Raw genomic sequence first — 21,898 nt, forward strand, 5'->3', positions numbered from 1 at the left:
TCCAAGGTAGCGGACCTAAAAGTCAGTGTTCGTCCTTTATGGGTGGATACCGTTGGAGGCTCCGTATTTTCGGAGCTAAATATTTCAAGTAAGAGCCCATTAGGTCGGCCAAAGCACGCGTCAAAGGTAAATTCCGATTTTATCCTTTTATGTTTATTTGTTATGCTTTATGATTTTATTAATTGCGAGTGGTTCTTTGGATCGGGGTCGTTTCTGCGGTAAGTTGGACTTACCAAACCCCAACAGTTTAAAGGGAATTTGTACTTGGAATCACGCTTAATAAGATAATTAATAATCTTGTTTAGGGTTAATTTGATTATAATTCAAGTGATCGCCAATAATAGATTTATTTGTGCATTAATATTCAACCAACATAGATAAACGGGTTTTAGGATAAAACTCTTGATTGCATGTTAGTTAGAAAGCGCACATGAATATGAGAAGAATAAAGTAGAGGCCTATTATTAGGGAAGGTTCAAGCTCTTTTACGTTGGATTTGTACCTTCATCCCCGAACTTCCAGTCTTGGCTACAGACCTATTGGAGTTAACGATCTCCTGGATCGTTAAGGGGTGTAACCTTCACCCTGTGAACGGTTTACAAGTTCCTAAAACATGTTAGCGACTCTTTTTCTCTAGCTTCCTTCCCTTAGGACGCCACCATGCTTAAGTGTATGATCACAGTGGGGTTCAAGTTTGGGGTAATGCTTGAAATATTCCCTACAGTTTTTGGCGACTCCACTGGGGAGGATTTCTATTTTAATTCCTGAAATTTATTTCGGCAATGATTTAGAATGGGTGGATGAGATTCAAAAAGTAAAGTATTTCATGTGCGTAATTTTGATTAACATTATTGTCATATGCATAAAAAAGATCTCATTGGAAACACCATCCGTAATGAGTGAAAACATAGGATTTTTACACGTAGGAAATTTCAGGAATGTCTTTCACAACTAGAATCGAAATAATGCTGCGCGAAACAGGAAAATTTAATCGAGCACATAATGCTACTGAGGCATGTAGGAACTGGCGTACAGAAAACAGAGTCTGTTCTCAAGATTTGACTCTGTCACCAGGCAATAGAACCAAATTGTGGTGACAGCCTCTGTTTGCTAGCGCCAAGTTCTCCAATACCGAGCTAGAACTATGCGTTCTAATTTTGACCAGTTTTTAGCACTGTTTACTCGATCCAACTTCTTGATTGAGTTTTTCTCACTTTTCTAAAACCCATATGTGTTCTACATATGGACATAACCCTCTAGGAATTCATGCTCCATCTACCTGATTGAACGCTGTGTGCAACAAAGGGTACATACGAGAATGTTGAATTCAACAAACCATGGAAGCAAGTTTTTAACTCGCAGTGTCCCATCCACTCGCGCCAACCCTTCAAAAGGTAAGGCTTTCGCGTGGTGCATCCGGACAAGAAACCATGGACCCTCTTTGACTAACCCATATCCCGTACTTTAGAGAAATATAGCCATGGTTAGGTTGCAAGCTCATTGCATCATGTTGTGACTACATGCATAATTGTGCATTATTTGTTGTGCATACTCTATGTGTTTTTCCTAACCGTTTGTTTGACTTGTGCTTAAGACTAAGTAAACTGATTAATGACTAAAAGGACTTTTTCTAATTAATTAGTTAATTAATTAATTTGAGTAATTTAAGTCTACTAATTTTATCGGAATTGACTTAATATGACTTTAGGCATGTCCCGTAGTGTTAAAATACTGAAAGTAGTCCCACATTAACGTTCCAGCAATGGCTCCACGATTTGGACTGCAGCGCCACACTATGTTGTGCAACGCCTGGTGACAACTTTGTCGTCTAACGCTGCACTGCAGAGTGCGGCGACTGTCCAGTTGCTTTGGAACAGTTCAGTATTTTGCTCAAGTCATCACTATGAGTCTAATTAAACAGTTTCCTAATCAATTTGATTATTTTTTTAATAACAGCAACTTTTGTTGTGTCCTTAATTGTGTCTAAATACTAAGTCCCATGGTCTTACACAAGAGTCAAAGCATGTCACTTGCACTCACAATATATAAATCACACACTAATATGTATATACACTTTGACCATGTCTAAGAGAGTCTTGTATGTGCGTGTTTTTCGTCATTTTTTTAGGGGGGTAAGTCGGATATTAATCCTCAAATTAAACGACTTGTTTGAACCCTATACTTGATTCCAAAAAATATACACCTTATTTTTCCTTTTTTTTTTCTTTTTCTTTATAAACCTGTAAAGTCAAAGTCAGTTTGAGTCAAGTCATTAAAACAAAAATGGTTTAATTTACAGCGCGTGGTCAAGAAAGGAAGGGCATTTAATCAAAGACAACCTTTTCGTTCAAGTACAACTTTTTAACAAACCAATCGCTCGAAAAAGGAAAGCTAAGAAGATAATGGCAACTCAGGAAGAAGTGAATGATCTTAGGAATCAATTGACTTACATAACTGAAGTATTGAAGGCTTTAACCCCTCGAATTAATGACCCTGTGAAGCAACAACAAATGGATCCTATGCAAGAAAGCTTGATCAAGCTATATAGTGACTACAGGTTTCAAGGCTTTAGTTCACAAGGGGTCTCGGTGGACAAGGAGCTTCTTCCGCAGAAGTTCAATGCCAACAACATCCCAAAATTCATGGCAACTAACAACCACTATTTCCATTTAAGAGCTTTCGAAACAATAATGAGTATTAATGGCATTGATAAAAACGTATTTCTCTCTTTATTTTCCTTATATCTTGAAATCGTTTGCCAATAATGGTTCTACTCCCTTGACAAAGAGAAAACCTCTACTTGGGAGACAATAGTAAATGCTTTCATTGATAGGTACAAGTGCAATATTCAAGTTGAAACTTATCATAGGGAACTTGAAATACTTAAGCAGAAAGACAATGAAGGTTTCACTTTTTTCTTCAACAAATGGAGAGAAACCTCTGCTAGGATGATTGAAATACCAAGCGAAAAAGAATCTGTGAGGTTGTTAATCTAGAACCTTCAAGAAACGTACTCCAAGCATCTCAAGTATCAAATTAATCTACACACCTTCATGGCCGTCTATGACATTGGAATTAACATTGAAGACGACCTTGAAAAACTAAAAGCTGCTAATAATAACTCCAATAGTGGCTGGAAAGGCAAGAAGAACGACAATCCTTCTTCTTCTAAAACCACCCACTAAAACAATGTTATCACCTTTAATTTGAGTGAAGTCCTTGCTATGAACAACCAAGGAAAAAAGAAACCATTTAAGAGGAATTTACTCCTATTGGTATGAGTTATGACACCGCATTTGACAGACTGAATACAAAAGGTCTTATAAATCCTATTTGACCATTTGGGGACCCACCAGTTGAAAAGAGAATAGCTAATTTGAACCCCAATGCACACTACAAATATCATCATGGTAAAGGCCATCTCACTGAAAATTGTTGAAAGCGTAAGGAAGATATCCAAGATTTAAATGATAACAACAAGCTACTATTTCCCCCTGCCAGTAAGAAGCCAAGCATTGACAATGCACCTCTCTCCCATGCCTTGGCCATCTCTGACGAGGAAAACGATATTGATCCCTTATCTCTCATCAAACCTATTGAAGAAATTCATACTGTCGAAGAAGAAGAGGTGATCTTTTTTTATGCCATGGATGGTTTTCCAGAACTTGCAAGCAAGGAAGATGTGCGAATGCTTATATGGTCCATGTGGGAGGGAACAGACTTACTATGTGAGGCTCTTGAATTTGCAAAGAAACAAGGGGAGGAACTTATGAAAAAGTATGATAAAGCTCCACCGATGGCAAAGAAAACGTTCCCTCTACAAGTAATTGATAAACCTAAGAAGAGTCATAACTTTTATAATCCAATTGGGACTACTTATGCTAAAATGTATAAAATGCTCTCCGATAATGGTAAGGTCAAACCTCTCGAAACGAGATCATTTGAATCCCTAAAGAGGGCAGACAGGTTCTATTGTTAATACCATCAATTAGGGGGACATACCATTGAAAGTTATTTTAAATTTAACGATTTAACTTAGAAGATGATTGATGATAAGAAGTTAGTTCAAATCCCATAAGAAGAAGATATAAGAATCAATGAGGTTTGGAATAGCGATGAAGAAGACGTATACCTAAAAGACATGGAAATCCTCCACTTTAAGTGTCGTATTCAGTAGGTGACTTTTGGGATGAAGAGGATTCACCTATAAACGTCCTCACATGATTTAGGAGAGCACAACTTCCCATCTCTACACAACCTATGCCAATCATGAATCAAGTTCCCGTACCTATCATAGAAGACAATTATATTGTCAAGCAATTAAAAAAGACCAAGGTCGAGATGAATGTATGGAAGCTCCTAGCTATGTCTCGAGAACATAGGTTGGCAGTAATTAATGCCTTGGTTAAATAGGGATATATTATCACACCACTCCTGAGGGGTTGGATAACTTCCTTACGAGTGATATCCCTAGTCCTATCAACTTGATCACCTTTTCTGACAAAGATTTACCTCCAGAAGGTGACAAGCATTACAAGGCACTAAACCTCACAGTAGTTTGCAAGAGAATAAGTGTCCCAATGATTCTTGTAGACAATGGATCGGCAATTAATGTATGTGCACTCAGAACTGCGAGAATGTTAGGCATAAGGGATGACAATACTCGTCGCCAAGCTCATGGCAAGATTACTATGAATGTAATGGAGGGAGCAATAGAACATGCCACTACCTTCCAAGTTGTAGATATTAAAGCTTCATTCAACTTACTGTTGGGACACCCTTGGCTTCATGACCTCAAGGCCGTCCCTTCATCTCTTCACCAATAGGTAAAAGCCATAGTTGGAGGAATCCCCATCACAATCGATGCTTCACCCATAAGGATTAAATCTGTTGAAAACCCGATCATTAATATGGAACACAATGAAGATGATGAAGACTTGTGGGGCTTTAATAAAGAGGTCTCCTTAATCAAGGAGGATGAAAGGACCCCTCTCTGTCACGACCCCCGTTTCAATATGACGGTAAATGCTATTCTCAAGAGACAAGGGCACTTTCCTAGAATGACTTTGGGAAAGAAGAAAGGAATAGAAAAACAACTGGAATTACCTGGCCTCCCTAAGTTAGATACTTTCGGACTTGGTTTCGAACCGACCCGGGAAGATGTTAAGCGAGCTCATGAATGGTCTAAGGCGCGTAGGAATGCTCACATCCAGAAGAAAGCAATCCCAATGGATCAGTATCCTCTTACTCTCAATGGGACAGTTCATAAGAGAAGGAGAAGACTACCCACGCTATGAATTTCCCGAACCTTTTGTTGTAAACAGCATAAGGCAACAGGGATTTGAAATATTTCTGGATTGCTACTTACTAGATTAAATCCCAACTCTTATTTAGAAGGAGAAACCACCCCCATGCTTTGAATTTAATGTCATGGGATTACTTTTTGGGAAAGAAAAAGATGAGCCAAGATCACAGAGGATAACTCCTCGCTCATCCAAACGATCCTACATAGCGAGAACTTTGATCCTTCAAAGCTCATCACTCCGGCAGAAGGATTAGTACAAGGGTGGCGTAAGACAGTCAAGGTGACTACTCCAAGTTGAAGGAAAATCTCCATAACAGTAGGGCAAGGACCAATTTTTGAAGAGTCGTCTGAGTTAGAGTCAGAATCTTTTCCTGTAGAGTCATCCAAGTCTTTAGTTGTAGCACCCCCTCCTTCTTCTATTTCTACTCCTAGGATATTTAGTAATCAAGTCCCTGAGGACATTTCTCTTTTTGATGTAATGATTTCAGAGTTCAATAATATGTCTTTTTCTGCTTACTCCTCATGTTTTTCATTAACCCAAGATGACGAGCATTGCTTAACTAACAATGAAAATGACAAAGAAATCATTAAATCAATGGAAACACTCGAAAAGAAAACACCAATAATTGAGGAAACTGACACGGTTGATATCTCAAACGATTCAACCATTAAAGGAGAAGTTAAATCAGACTAAAACTTAATGAACAAGAATGAACCGATTTAATTAATCTACTTAAATAATTTATCGATGTATTTGCCTGGTCATATGAAGATATGCCAGGCATTAACAGAGATGTAGCTCAACACACTATACCACTAATTCCAGGAATGAAACCTGTGAATTAGAAGTTGCGTCGAATGTAATCCAACGTAGATCTTAAAATAAAAGAGGAAGTTCAAAAACAAATAACTGTAGGTTTTATATGGGTATCTAAATACCCCGAATGGGTAGGATACGTGGTTAGTTCCAAAGAAGGATGGAAGGTTAAGAATGTGTGTCGACTATCGAGATTTAAATAAGGCAAGTCCAAAGGACGACTTCCCTTTACCACACATCGATATTTTGTTAGATAATACAACAAATCATGCACTTCTCTCGTTTATGGATGTATACGCATGATACAATCAAATTCTCATGGCAGAAGACGATATGGAGAAAATAACATTCATAAAACCATAGGGTACTTACTGTTACACGGTAATGCCATTCTGGTTGAAAAACGCGGGTGCTACTTTCCAACGAGCAGCGACTTCCTTACTACATGACATGATGCACAAAGAGGTTGAGGTATATGTGAACGACATGATTGTGAAGTCAAAAGATCGCCCAGGACATCAAGTAGCCTTGAGAAAATTCTTCGAAAGGTTAAGAAAATACAACATGAGGTTGAATCCATCCAAGTATGGTTTTGGAGTGACCTCAGGAAAGCTCTTGGGGTATGTCATAAGCTCTAGAGGAATAGAGATAGATCCAACCAAGATCAAAGCAATCATGTCAATGCCACCGCCCAAAACTGAGAAACAAATTCGATGATTTATTGGTCGGTTGCAATATATAAGTAGGTTCATATCGAAATTAACAATGATATGTGAACTAATATTCAAGAAGCTAAAAAGGAATGTACCGATAATATGGGATGATGAGTGTCAAAAAGCCTTTGAAAAGATCAAAGCCTATCTCGCAAATCCTCCCGTATTAGCACCAGCACTTCCAGGGATACCTCTTAGGTTGTATCTAACAGTCACAAAGGAGACAATGGGAGCCATGCTTGCACAAGAAGTAAAAGGTAAAGAAAATGCAATCTATTATCTAAGCAAAAAGATGCTCGAGTACGAAGTACGCTACACACCACTTGAGAAATTGTGCCTCGTATTGGTGTGAGCCATAACCAAGCTAAGACATTACATGCTCGTGCATACATTCTTTGTAGTTTCTCGAATGGATCCACTTAAGTATCTATTCGAGAAGTCTACACTCAATGGGCACATATCAAGGTGGGTAGTCAACTCAGTCTAGTTCGATGTGAGATTCATGCCTCAAAAATCTATCATAGGATTTGTGGTTTCGGATTTCGTAGCGGATTTTCCAATAGAAGATTCAACGCCAATACACGAGAATGAATTCCCATACGAAGAATTGATGATGGTAACGGAAGATGATACTTGGACTTTATATTTCGATGGAGCCCTCAAACCAAAAGGGATGTGGCGTTGGAGTATTATCAGTATCACCAAAAGAAGAGCACGTTCCGTATTCCATAAAGCTAGATTTTGACGTTACCAACAACGCTGCTGAATACAAAGCATGCGTGGTAGGCCTTGAAACAGCTTTGGCGTTGGGACTAAAAAAATTACGAATATTTGGAGACTCTTCATTAATCATCAATCAGATTTCTAAAAGATGGAAAGTAAGGAGCGAAAGTCTAGCCCCTTACCAAACTTATCTGGAAATTCTCACCAATCACTTAGAAAAGATGGAATACACTTATCTAATTAGAGAGGAAAATCAATTTGCTGATGCCTTGGCAAGACTAGACTCAACGGTTAGGATTCCTACGGAAATCGAGAAAATGCCTCTAACCATAGAGAAAAGGCACAAATGGCTTATATTCAAGTCATAGATGATGATGAAGTGGTCTAAGATGAATAAGAAAAAGAAGAAGAAGAACTGTGGTATACAGATATACTTATTATGTCACCAAGGGGGAATACCCTCCTCATGCTGACAAAAGAGCAAAACGAGCATTAAGACTGTTGGCTTCCTATTACGTACTCATAGACAACGAGTTGTATAAAAGGGTACCTAAGGGCCAAGCTCTCCTATGTTTAGGGAAAAAGGATGCCCAAAGAGCTATGAGGATAGTCCACGAAGGCATTTTTGGAACCCATGTTAATGGCAAAATTCTAGTCCAAAAGATCATGCGCAAAGGATACTATTGGACAACCATGAATAGGGATTGTCATCAATATGTAAAAGATGCCCTAAATGCAAAATTTATGCTAATTTACAACATGTTCCTCCTTCTCTACTTTACACCTACACCTCACCATGGTCGTTCTCTACATGGGGAAGTGATATTATTGGTAAAATTACCCTTCCAGGAACAGGAGGTCACAAATACATCCTAGTAGCAATTGTTTACTTCACAAAGTGGGTTGAGGCACAATCATATGCTAAACTCACTACAAAACATGTAGCACTCTTTATCGAAAGATATAATTTTTCGATACGGAGTCCCACATGAAATGATAAGTGACAATGGAACTCACTTTCAAGTTGAATGTGAAGAATTGTTACAAAGATATTGCATTCAACATCATCATTCTTCCCTTATAGACCTCAAGCAAATGGAGCGATTGAAGCAGCTAATAAAAATATAAAGACAATTATCGAGAAAATGACAGAAAATTATAAGGATTGACCTAACAAACTCCATTTCGCACTTTGGGGTTATCACTCGTAAATTCGAACATCAACAGGAAATACGTCATTCTCCTTAGTTTATAGAATGGATGTCGTATAATCTGTAGAGCTAGAGATACCCTCTCTACGCATTGCATTAGATAGTAAACTCGATGAAGTCGAATGGACTAGAGAAAGGTATGAAGAGCTAATTCTACTTGATGAAAAGCGACTAGAAGCTCTACACCATACCCAATGCTATCAAACTCGTATGGATAGACATTTTAATAAGAAGGTCAAGACAAGAAACATCAAAGTAGGAGACTTGGTGTTGAAATCATTAAGGAAAAATGTCTTAGATAGAAGAGGCAAATTTAGGCCTAATTGGTCCAGACCCTATATTATCAAAACAATCCTATCAGGAGATGCAGCAAAACTAACTGACATGGATGGCAATGAGTTCTCAAACATGACAAATCTTGTCTAACCTTAAAAGTACTACCCATAATTACTTGAGTAGGACACTCAAGAGAGCTACGTTTGGCCTAATTCCTTAGGAAAGGATACGTAGGAAACCCTTTACAAGGTGCGGCCACTTTAATTTTCGCAAAGAAATTCGACAAAAATTCGACGAAACAGAAGCGTCATAGAAAAAAGTCTGTCGCTTGCTGACATACTGCAGCGCCAGGCGACAGACAGGAACGGCCGGCGACAGCCTCGAAACGGCGGCGCCGCTCTTTTGGAAGTACCTGGGCAAATTTCAGTGTTTTTCAGAAAATTATCGATTTTCGTACTTGAAAAAATTTCTGGAAAATAAAATTTTCTGTTTTCATTCTTTAATAAATTAAAAAAGTTGATTAAAAGCCTGAAATATTATTAATAAAATTAAATAAAAATTACATTATTCATGGAATTTAAATAAAAGCTTAATATAACATATTCACATTAAATTTTAAACAAAGTTTAATAAATTGGAAGATAAGCAATGCTTCAATCTTTCTTTTCTTTCTTTGCTCTATTCCAATTTTTATCTGCATCCTCTTAATCATCCATGACTTTATCTAGTAGGCATCTTTTAGAGAACCTACATTCAATTTTGGAATAAATGGTTTCTCCCTTAGCTAGGAGTCCATGTTTCTTTTCTACCAAACCTTTTTTCTCTGAAGTGTCAGCTTTTCTTTTCCCTTTATCCTTTGTAGAGTCTTTCTTCTTAGGAATCATAGGTGTTTTGAATTCAATCTTTTCACCCAAGCGTTTCTTAATAGGAATTACTTTGTCACCTAGGCGATTCTTCACATTAGTTTTACTCTGATTTGTCTTCATGTCCTTTGAAGGTTTCTTAAGAAGTCACCTCTTTACATCATTGGGCAAGGAAGGAAGAACTTTTTGGGTAATCACTTCCCATAAAGGTCAAGTGCTCCAATATGCATCAAACTTCTCTACTTCTTGTGAAACATGGAATTCATAGGGACGACGAAGATCCCCAGAAGGAATTGTTTGATGTAGGCTGTACTGTCTTTTTACCCTGCTTGGATAATAAAAAGTCATGTTGGTTAAGCTTGAAAGACGGCAGATTGGTTGCTTGTTGACACCAACCATCTTCTCTATTTTCCACCAAGGGATGACCCACTTGATAGCAAATTTTCAAGAGGCAAAGACTCTTTTCCACTCATGGCACCCCATCTTAGAAGCATTTCTTTCGCCTCACAAAGCAATTTGGAGTATATTTTTCAACATTGTCAAGAGGACTAATTAATTCTAGCCTCTCCATTAGCCACATATATCTGCAAAAATTCAATGCAAATAAATTAATATTACTATACAAATATATGTTTTTGATTTTTGTAATTAAAACTATTAGTTTTCTACCTGTAATAAAATTGGAGAGCCCCGAAAAAAGTGCTTTTGGATTTCTCTTCAATTCATCAAGACTAAGCATAGTCTCTCCAACAATTAATGACATTGGATTTCTTCTAGATTCAATCTTCTCCAAAACAGTTAATATAATTGCTCGACCCTCATTAGTTCTACAACTAGTGAGAACATATTGGTTAAGCATGCAAAAGAGAAAAGCCCTTCTTCTATAAACATGAAAAGATTCAGAATAAGGTCTATCAAAGTAATGGCGTGCAAATTATTTCAAATTAACTATGCTACCATCTACAATATTTGTTAGATCTTTGTCCCTCAAATTAATGAAGCGCTCAAAATCTTTATAATAATATTCATTTATTCTGGGGATTACCGCAAGATCTAATGAAGGGAAGCCTAACTTGCACCAAATTCTTCCGATAAAGGGAAAATTTAATCACACCATACTCTAAATCAATGAGTATTTATATCCCAATACTCTAAGGCGGTATGAATAAAATCTATATCAAGATCTACCCCCTTAACACCATAAATACCTCCCATGTGAAAAAATTCAAGTTCTTTTCTCTCTTTAGCAGTTAAAGACCGACACCATTCATGAGTGAAATTGGTAAAACTCTTAGTAACTAAAGACATGATTATTTGTTGGGAAACTAAGACTATGATTAATCTGCCGGAATTATGAAGAAATTCGGCAGATTAGGGGGCTATTTATGCACAAAATTGACACAGTTTTACTCTAGAAAGGATTCGGAGTCAGCACTCTGTATTGCCCAACGACGACCCTGACGCCTAACGACAACAGCAACGCCTGGCGCCAACACAAAACGCTTGGCGACATGTGGCGCTGCAATGTTTTATCAACGAGCTATGTAAACCGCGTTTTTCTGGCTATGATTTGAACTCGTACAATGACTTTATTATTTTATCCCTTTCTACAAATACCCTTACATATTAATTTCATATATTTTCCATCAATTTTTCTATTTTGGATTTATTCAGACTTAATTTAATTTTAGGTTTGTTGCAAGTCCAATTTATTTTTTCTTTTTTCTTTTGGGGTAGAAAGTCAGATACCCTCCATTAATAATAAAAATGACTAAATTTTTTTGCGCAAAATTAATCACAATTTTATCACAATTCTTTGCACACACAAATATGCACATAAAAATGAAAAATAAATACAAAATAAATTTAGTCATAATAGATAATAATATCCATATACAAATATGTCTAATAAGTGAGTCAATCAAGCAAAGTCATATACAAGTCAAAATAAATAAAACACAAGTAAAACTACCGCGCTGGAGGACGCAATTGATTAGGGATGTTCATCATATCAAAATGCTACGCCGATCGAGGAGTATGCTCCCCACCAGCTCCAGCTCCACTCTGCAGGAGGTGGAAAACTCAGCTCAGGACCCGTCCACCCAAGGTCGCCATGATGAATCAACATAGGCTGAGGCTACGGAGCCTGCTGCGATAACGAGCCAACCTCGTACATCCAACCAACTCTAAGAGACGAATTGGCCTCTCCTTGGCCTACCGACCTAGCCAGTGCACCCTCAGATGAAAAGCCTAAGCATTCTACTGCCTCGGTCCTGGCATCGTCAAATCGACCACCCCGACCAACATAACTAGTGCGGCGACGCCTCGAGCTAGACCTCGCCGGCTCTCTTAGAACCTCATATCTCGTTCGAGTAAGAGATGAAATGGGCTGTCCCTACAAGGAGAAACCAACTCAGCAACAATAAAAATAAAAATATAACAATGTAGAAATAAGGAGAAAAGCTACCTCCTGAACAGCGTCGCGCAAGGACATGTAGCCACATTCCGCATCCGCACGAGCTAACTCCGAAAAGCGTCTATGTACCTCGCCATCTCCATACACCTCGCGCGAGAACTGTCAAAGAAATCAAGTCAGTAACAATACAAGACAGATATAAATAAATAGCAAGTAAATAACTCACCCGAGTCTAGTGGCGAGGAATGAATCGCTCCACAAATCGCTGATCCTCGGGAGTCGGAGGAATCATCTCCTCGATAGGCCCGTATATCCCATGGTAGTGGATGGACATACGAAGGGGCACAAGCTCAGTAGGCCAAGCCTGACAAAAAGAAAATCAAAGTGAATAACATATCACTTTTGGGCTACTTTGCAAAAGGTAAAAGATAAAAATAATACCGCCGCCTCCGCAGACAGAATAGGGGCCGGAGCTAACAACGACAACAACTCCTCCTTGTAGCACCGCCCCGGGATCGCATGAGATCGCCAAGGGGTACCAGCAGGGGACCTCTCGGACATGTTGAGCAGCCTCACGTCATTGAACATGTGACGTGGCTGAGAAGAAGGGACGACAAAAATATCCGAGGAGTGGTGAATAGCAACTTTCTCTACTAGGTACGCCATTGCCCCATACTTCCCAAGGAAGTAGCGACGCTCAACGCTGTACTGCGCGGTCAGCGTAGGGACAACTAAACTGTCCCATGGCATGTAAAACACCTCAAGCTCCTGCAAAGAATGCTTATGAGATAAAGATCTACCAAAATGCAATACAAAGATGTTAACTATGCAACAGATCATACCGAGAGGATCTGCTCTCGAATATGGGTGGTAGTCGTCCGGATATAGCGGCCTCCCCAGCAGGCACCAACGGGAAACTCGCGTTGTGATGGCCTCACATGCGCGAGTGAGGGAAAGTACTCGTAGAACCAAATCTACAAAAGATAAAAGATATCAGCAAACGCTAACGAAAAGCTTAGAGCTAATTTTATAGGAGATAAAGTATACGTCTACGACTCTCCCGAAGCCGGACAAAGCGATGTCTCCTGTGTAGGACCGGTGTCGACACGAGTCTCGTTACGCACGCAAAAAGTCGACATAGGCCAATCAAGCCAAGTTATAAGTCCCGATAAGGTTAAGATCGCGGACAGCAGGAAGGTAGTAAAACAGCGCCCTACTACCCTTGTCAGGGGAAAACGTCCTTGACAGCAAAATAAGCGCAAAGATGTGCATATGCTGCTCTCGGTTGGTCGCATCATCCTCAAAAGCTGCCGCCAAATAAGACCGGGGAATGCACTTGGTGCTGAAATTTGAGGACTCCACCTTTGCACGGGCCCGAACAACGATCGGACCCAACAGCTCATCAATCTCAGGAGAGTAGATGCTGATGGTGCTGTCAAACGAAAGCGTAGTCGAACTAAAATCTAGTCCCGAGATGAGACTTAAGTCGGCTGGGGTTACCATCATCTTACCCCAAGGAAAGTGAAAAGTGTTGGTGGTGTCCTAGAGAACTTTACCAGGGCGCAAGCCACACGGTGACCTCTGTCAAAAGAGCTCATGGCCTACGTGGCCTGAAACAGGGCAGTCAGCCCACAAGACTCCTAGAGAAGCCGCAAACTCTCGTCGACGCTGAAGAATGTCCAATACAGCTTGCCTAGAGTGTTGTTGCCCGATCCGTGGCATCGCGTCCTACCAGCAGTGATCCCACGACGCACCCTCTCAGAAATGTGGTGGTATATATGATTTAGTGTTTAGTGACATGCTATGATTTGTTATTAATCTTGTTAGTATCATGCCTAGGATCTTATTGTTATTATGTTTTATTTTTAACATGATTATTATGATTATAATTGTTATTATTATTATGTTGCTTGATTATATTTATTGTTATTGCTTGATCACACCTTTTATGCGTGTTTAAAGGGAATTTGTACTTGTAATCAAGCTTAATAAGATAATTAATAATCTTATTTAGGGTTAATTTGATTATAATTCCAGTGATCGCCAATAATAGATTTATTTGTGCATTAATATTCAACCAGCATAAATAAACAGGTTTAGGGTAAACCTATTGATTGAATGTTAGTCAGAAAGCGCACATGAATACGAGAAAAATAAAGTAGAGGCCTATTATTAGGGTAGGTTCAAGCTCTTTTAGGTTGGATTTGTACCTTCATCCCCGAACTTCCAGTCTTGTTCCTTAACCTTGTTGGCGATTCTTTTGCTCCATCTTCCTTCCCTTTGGACACCACCATGCTTAAGTGTATGATCACAATGTGGTTCAAGTTTGGGGTAATGCTTGAAATATTCCCTACAGGTATATACAACCTTTTTTTTTCTTTCTAAGTTTGTATTGGTCACGTACATATTTGTTATAATTCTTGTTGTGCTAGTGTTTCTATGAAATGTTTCTTGCAAGGGCAATGTAGTATGTATTTATTATATTCTTCTTAGAAATTATTGATGTTTTGTTTGGTAAAAATTGCATGACAATGCAAGCATCACGCATGGTGACAGGCTCTGTCGTTTGGCAATAGCTTTATCGTATAGCGCTAATTAAAAGATAAAACACGCTTTTCTACGGAATCCTCTTCTTAATATAATTAAGCAATTTAAACTTAGTTTTAATTAGTTTTGAATAAGATTATATCAAAATAAAATACTTGTTTTATTTAAAATCAAATTCATTATTTTTCTACAAAAAATAATTATCAATCCTAATGCTATTAGAACTAAAAAAAACCTTCTAGACTATTCTAGAAGATAAGAATTAATCCTAATATTTTTAGGAATAATAATTAATGGGCCCTCCACTAGACCATTGGGCCATAAAATCGTTGTAGACCTAATTTAGTATCTTGGCCATAACTTCCTCATTATTCATCGGAATTAGGCTTATAATATGTCATTGGAAAGCTCTTTACGAGCTCGACCCAACTACACTATGATTGGACCCTTTTCATGGACCAAAATAATTGGACTAGCTATTTTCATAAAATAGGGAAGATTTTGGAAAACGGAAAAAAAGATTTTATTAAAACGATTGCATCACAAGACTTTTCACACTTTCAACTCAATCGATAATCAAGCAACGTGAAAAGTATTAACAAGGGAATAAACGCGTCGTCAAATGCCTATCCCTAGATCAAATACAATTTATACAACCTAAACAAACCTAATATGAGTACAAGGCAAGCATAGGGGTCGAACTACAGGGAACGAATAAACACCACCAAATGTTATCCACAATTAAGCTAGTCCAAAATCGGAGATAAATAAACTAATGTCTAAACACACTAAAACTAGAAGTAAAACACTAAGGGAAATGGTCTAGGAATAGCAATCACTCAAGCTTGAACAAAGGCATAGAAGTTGAATAAATTATGAACTTAACATACTCGAATATCGATATAAGAGGTCCAATCTAACCACCTGTCGGGGTTCATTGGCTTCTCCTAACATAGCCTCTATGCTTCCACATTAGAACCATATACTAGGAGCTGCTATCAAATAACAATCAATACAAATGAATCTTGCTAGGTCCGCTGTCGCATCTTCTAACAATAATTCACTCCCAATCAAGTAACAACATGCATTTTGCAATTAGATTGAAGAATATCAACCATATAAAGACTTTAATCACAAATAAATCAATTCCAAACCCTAGAACATACTCAAGATCCATGATATGTTAAATTTATATAGTGTTTTACCCCCGTCCCTTGGTCATAATTAGTAGTGTTTTTGGCTCTTTAGAACCACTTTTATTAGTAATTGGTGTTTTCTAGTGTTTTTATAGATTTGATTGACTTTTGTAGGGATTTAAACTTTTGGAGCATTTTCCTGTGCTATTTTGGAGCAATTATAAGCATTGGAGAAGCACAACCAGTTTCTATAGCCCAGGGCCGGTTAGAGCCATCGAACCGGTGATTAAAGACTCGGTAACCGGGATACAGAGGTATTTGGACCGAATGATCTAGACCCTAAGTGGATATCTTGATTGGGCCGAAGAAATAAGCCCAATCGAAGTTCCAAGCCTCGAGGTGAAACAAGGGCCCGATCGGGCAAGCTTTGCTCGATCGAGCGTGGCGCGAGAGTGTGCTGGTGCGTTGCCAAAGGCGCGCCCAATCGGGTGAGTTCCTAGCTCGATCGGGGCGCGGCTGTTTAGAAGAGTACGCGGAGGAAAAGGCGCGCCCGATCGGGTGCGTGTTATTTTAAGGAGTTAATTTTCGGCGATTAAGTTTGTTTTAGTTTAGGATTCTTGCTTAGTATAAATACTTTTTTCCGTAAAGCGAGTTTAGGACCTTCTTTTAATCTTTCTTAATTATTTCTTAGATTTTCTCTCTCTACTTAGCTTTTAGATTAGTTTCTCTCTCATATACTTTGTTCTTAACTTTATTCTTAATTCCGGATTTCTTTGGTAACAATTTCTCTTCTCTTAATCTTAGTTATTTATTTTATTTCTTTGATCATGTCTTGTTTTTTTTTTTTTTTTTTGGAAAATAAGAGAAAATTTTATTACCAAAAGGAAAAGTTACAACTTACAAAAGCTAAGTTATAACAAACACCAAACCAAACAAACAAGCCAACCAAACACCAAACCGTTCAAGCTCTATCTCCTGCCACCTTCTAGGAAGGGTACAGGAGAAAGAGACAAGAACACCTTGAGCACAAGCTTCCAGCCACCTTCTAGGCAGGGTTCTGGAAACAAGGCCCAAGAACACAAAGACAAGCACAGAGCAATAACAAAAACACACCACCCCAGTAAACTTTAAAAGGCAAACCACCTCCTAGACTCAGTTGCAAAGCAACAGGACTAGACAAAAGAGGGTAAAAAAAAACAACCGAAGGACAATAACAAACAAAGAACATGAAATCAAAGCATTGCAACACAGACAGCAGCAGAAAATAACATCAACATAGACCATTGCAGCATAAAAAACAGCTACAGCACAGTGCAACAACTCCAACAATAGCAGCAACACCTGCAGCTAAACAGCACAGCAGCAACACAACAAGCAGGGTACAGCAAAAAGCAACAACAACAACAACTGAGGAGCAGCAGTACAACAAGTCAGCAGCAGCAGCTGAGCAGCAGCAGCAAACACCAACAACAGAAACTGCTGCAAAGAACAGCCCTCAGCAACAATTGCTGACCAGCACAGCAAGAGCAGACAACAAGCAGAGTAGGCAACAACAGCCACAGCAGTAGAGCAGCAGCAGTACAGCAGGGCAGGCATACAGCAGACAACAGCAGTTGCAGCCAGCAGCTGCAGCACACCACCTACCACAGACAGCTGCTGACCAGAGCAGAACCAGACTAGATAGCAAAGCAAACAAGTCAGCAGCAGCAAGAAAAACAGCAACTACAACTGAAATTCAGCAACAACAAGAAAGAAGAAGCAACAGCAGAAACCAGCATAAAAAATAGAGCTACAAGAGCAACTTAAGCAAAACAGCTAAAGCAACAACCCCAAAAAACCAGAAACCAGAACTCAAAAGTTAGGAACCAGAAATCAGCAAGAACCAGCAACAGCATCAGAAGACCAAGAAAACTGGAGAAGCTCCTAAACGATCAAATATTTGCTTCCCGCCAGGATTCTACAAACTGAATAAAAGACAATATCCCTAACTAGAGCATCAACATATTTGCAACAACCAGTAAACAGAACTGCATTCCTCTGAATCCAAATACCATAAACTGTTTCAGTGAAGGCCACCTGGATCACTTTGTTTTTCAATCTGGAACTTTTGCAGATTTTCTTCAGCCAATCAACCTTATCACTAAACTGCTGAACATGCTTGGAATCATGTACGATACCCAACACCTTGCTCCAAACCTGTCTAGAGTATTCACAATAAAAAAAATGTGCCATTGAAGCAACCTATCCTTAGTGACAAGCCTATTCCACAATGCTAGCCACAAGATAAAAACACTTTTAGGAGTTGCTAAGTTATGTCAAATAACTCTCTTCCACGGAATCTTAGGCACTTGAGGCCTAATAGCAACATTAAGCTTCTTGATTTTCAACTTGTTGCCCTGTATGAAACCATCCCATCCTCCTTGATCATTCACAACATCTCTACAACTCAGAATCTTCTTCAAGAACCAAGAGCATTTAGTAGGGGTAGGGGTGGTCCAACAATGTTTATGCTTGAAGTAGTAGACATGGACCCACTTAACCTAAAGATTATCAGCCTTGTGAGCAATATCCCAGAGTAACTTGGTGACAGCTGCTTTATTCCACTCAGGAAGAGAAAGCAAGTTCCAGCCACCACAAACATTAGGTAGACAGACATTATTCCAAGCAACCAAAGATTTCTTAGCAGGGGCAGAGGATCTAGTCCAAAGAAAACATCTGAACCTAGCCTCGATCTCTTTCAGAATTTTCTTCGGCAAGATAAAAATTTGGGCCCAATATGTCTGAATACCAAACAACACACTCTTCACCAATTAAAGCCTCCCATCATAGGGCAAGTGTTTAACCATCCACCCTTGGATTCTAGCAGTCACCTTCTCCACCAAAGGCCTACATTGAACAATAATAAGCTTCTTAGAAGAGAGAGGGACCCCAAGATACCTAAAAGGGATAGTACCTTGAGAAAAACTAAGAATCTCCCTCAGCTCTTTATGAACATCAACAGAAACTCCTCCAAAATAGACTTCACTTTTATCAAGATTAGCAGAAAGCCCAGAGGCACCCGAGAATTTCAAGAAGGCTTGGAAGAGGAGCTTAACAGAAACACTATCAGCTCTAGAAAACATCAATAGATCATCAGCAAACATCATGTGAGTTAGGTTTAACTTTTCACATCTAGGATGAAAGTTAAAATCAGGAGTTAACCTAAGCTCATCAAGGCATCTGGAGAGGTATTCCATACCAATAGCAAAACGAAAGGGAGACATAGGGTCACCTTGTCTTAATCCTTTCTTAGCTTCAAAGGGAGGAGCAGGAAAACCATTAATAAGAATAGAATAAGAGATAGAAGTAAGACAAGTCCAGATCCAGCTAACAAATCTCCGAGGGAAACCAAGCTCCTGCATAACAGTGATCAAGAATCCCTACTCTACTGAATCATAGGCTTTCTTCAAATCCACCTTAACCATGCATCTAAGAGAGATAAATTTGTGATCATAGCCTTTAATCAATTCAGTAACAAGAAGGATATTGTCACCAATGTGCTTGCCTAGAATGAACCCTACCTGAGCATCATCAATCACCTCACCAATGATAGCAGCAAGCCTAGCAGTTATGACTTTAGAAATGAGCTTATAAACCACAGTACAACAAGTTATAGGTCTAAAATCCTTAACATGAGAAGCATTAGGGATTTTAGGAACAAGAGTGATAGTTGTGCAATTCCATTGATTAGGCAAGGTCCCTTTAGTGAAGAAATCAATAACACAAGCATAAATATCAGCTTTCACAATATGCCAAGCTCTCTTAAAGAAAAAGGAGTTAAATCCATCAATACCAGGAGCTTTAGTGTTATCAATTCCCTTAAGGGCAGCATCAATTTCAGCATGAGAAATTGGCCTAATGACGTAGCTCTGAGCAGCAAAGCTAAGCTGCTTACCCCTCCTCATAGTGACAAGGTCAACAGCAGGGAGCCAAGGAGCCTAAGGCCCTAAAATAGACTTATAAAATGAGATAATTTCATGAGAAATAGCATTTGGATCCTTGAGCAACACCTGATTAGAGTCAAAGATGGAGTCAATTCTATTCCTTGCTTGTCTATTCTTCATCACAGAGAAGAAATAGTGAGAATTGCCATCTCCAAGCTTAACCCAATTGATCCTAGATTTTTGTTTGAAGATGCTTTCCTAAATATCATTCCAGTGTTTGACAACCTTAATAGCATCAGATTCTTTAGCATATAAATCCAAAGAGCCATTAAATTTTGAATTCCAGAAAGCTCAAAATTAGCCATTAAGTTTGAAGATGCTATTAAGAGACTTGATACTAGACTTCACATAATTAAGTTTCTGCCAAACTGAACTACCAGAACTCCAAGCCTGCAAAACTGAATCAAGGAAATCAGGGTGATTAGCAATACAGTTTAGAAATCTGAAAGGTCTACCTTTCCCAGTAGGGGCAGAACAAATATCTAACAGAACTGGACTATGATCAGATAAAGAAGGGGGGAGATAGACAGTCTCAACATGCCCATGAGAGGCTAACAAAGATTGGTTACCAAAGACTCTATCAATCCTAGAGAGAGTTCTAGGACCAGTGTGAGCCTTATTTGACCAAGAGTAAAAGGCTCCTTTGCTTTTGATCTCAGTGAGGTCCAAATCATCAACCACACTCTAGAAATCTCTAGTCTCATAATCAGTAACATCATTACCATGAAGCCTATCTGAAGTATGAAGAACAGAGTTATAGTCACCAACACAAAGCCAAGGAGAATGCTGAATAGAGATGCTTCTAATTCCTTCCCACAAAGGGAGCCTATCATGAATGGAGTGAAGCCCATAGACAACAGTGAGATGAATTTGAGTAGAGAGGTCCTTAGAAGAGACACTACAATGAATGAACTGTTCATGAACCTTCAAGACATTAACAGTTACCCTATCTGCATTCCAACCAAGCCAGATCCTCCCTTTGGGAGAGTGATCATAATTACACAACCAAAGCCAAGAAGAGCCAAACTTCCTCTGATAAGTGAGAACATTTTTCAACTTTATTTTTGTTTCAAGTAAACTAACAACATCAACTGAATGGGAATGAAGCAACCTCTTCACAGAGGCAACTTTTCCAGGTTCATTCAGGCCCCTGACATTCCAAACAGAGTAAATCATGAAACCAAAGGGGGATTAACCTCACCCCCGCTTGGATTTACAGTGAAGCCACCTGCACCATCCATTTCATTTGCAAATAAAGCAACAAAAGCATTAGAGGTAGAAGCAGGCTGATGAACTCTAGTTTGTTGGCTTTGTGTCTTCCTTCCAACTATTTTCCACCCCTCATCTTAATTTTGAGAAGTATGAACTTGTGGAGTAATGACAGATTGTCCATGAACAGAAGCACCGACATCAACAGCAGGAGCAGGAGCTTGGCTAGGTTTAGGAACCCAGTCCTGCTTTTGCTTAGGAGCAACCAGAGCTGGTTGCTTAGGAACCTGATTAGACTTAGCAATAGCAGGTTTAATAGAGCAATCATGACCAACCTTGTTGCACTTACAACAAAAAGATGGGGCCTATTCATACACTACCTTGATCTCCAATAGTTCCTTTGAAGGAATCTCAACCAAGACAGAATTAGGCATAGGCTTTGTAACATCAATTTCAATTAGGACCCTAGTAAAAGACACTTTAAGTTGTCTAGTAGTACACTCATCAACACAAATTGGCACTCCAAGCAAACTACCAATGCGGCTAAGAGTGTCAGATCCCCAACAATTAAGTGGGAGATTAGGAAACTTAACCCAAAGAGGAATAGTTCTAAGAATTTCAGCATTAAAGTCAAATTTAGGACACTAAGGCTTCACTCTTGCTGGTTTTCCAAGGAACATATGAGGACCAAAACAAAGT

At 38.9% G+C, this 21,898-nt stretch overlaps 1 protein-coding gene across 1 annotated transcript; it reads right to left on the reverse strand.

Annotated features, from left to right (window-relative positions):
* Nucleotides 1–18,547: 18,547 nt before the first annotated feature.
* Nucleotides 18,548–19,951, reverse strand: LOC110697775. Its single transcript, XM_021875156.1, has 3 exons — nucleotides 19,568–19,951; nucleotides 18,878–19,402; nucleotides 18,548–18,787 (listed from the first exon to the last, which is right to left on the reverse strand). Exons 1-3 carry the CDS (start codon nucleotides 19,949–19,951, stop codon nucleotides 18,548–18,550), a joined length of 1,149 nt encoding a protein of 382 aa, XP_021730848.1.
* Between the last annotated feature and the right edge of the window lie 1,947 nt (nucleotides 19,952–21,898).

The sequence above is a fragment of the Chenopodium quinoa genome, unplaced genomic scaffold (genome assembly GCF_001683475.1).
Source record: "Chenopodium quinoa cultivar QQ74 unplaced genomic scaffold, ASM168347v1, whole genome shotgun sequence".
In the NCBI taxonomy this organism is placed as follows: domain Eukaryota; kingdom Viridiplantae; phylum Streptophyta; class Magnoliopsida; order Caryophyllales; family Amaranthaceae; genus Chenopodium; species Chenopodium quinoa.

Excerpts from the sequence above, each read along its gene's own strand:
- LOC110697775 (XM_021875156.1), bottom strand. The coding sequence starts at position 19,951 with ATGAGGAGGGGTAAGCAGCTTAGCTTTGCTGCTCAGAGCTACGTCATT. Across the intron at positions 19,403-19,567 it reads AGGTGATTGATGATGCTCAG|GAGCTTGGTTTCCCTCGGAG; the intron begins GTAGGGTTCATT and ends ACTGTTATGCAG. Across the intron at positions 18,788-18,877 it reads GTAGGCCTTTGGTGGAGAAG|ACATATTGGGCCCAAATTTT; the intron begins GTGACTGCTAGA and ends TTTGGTATTCAG.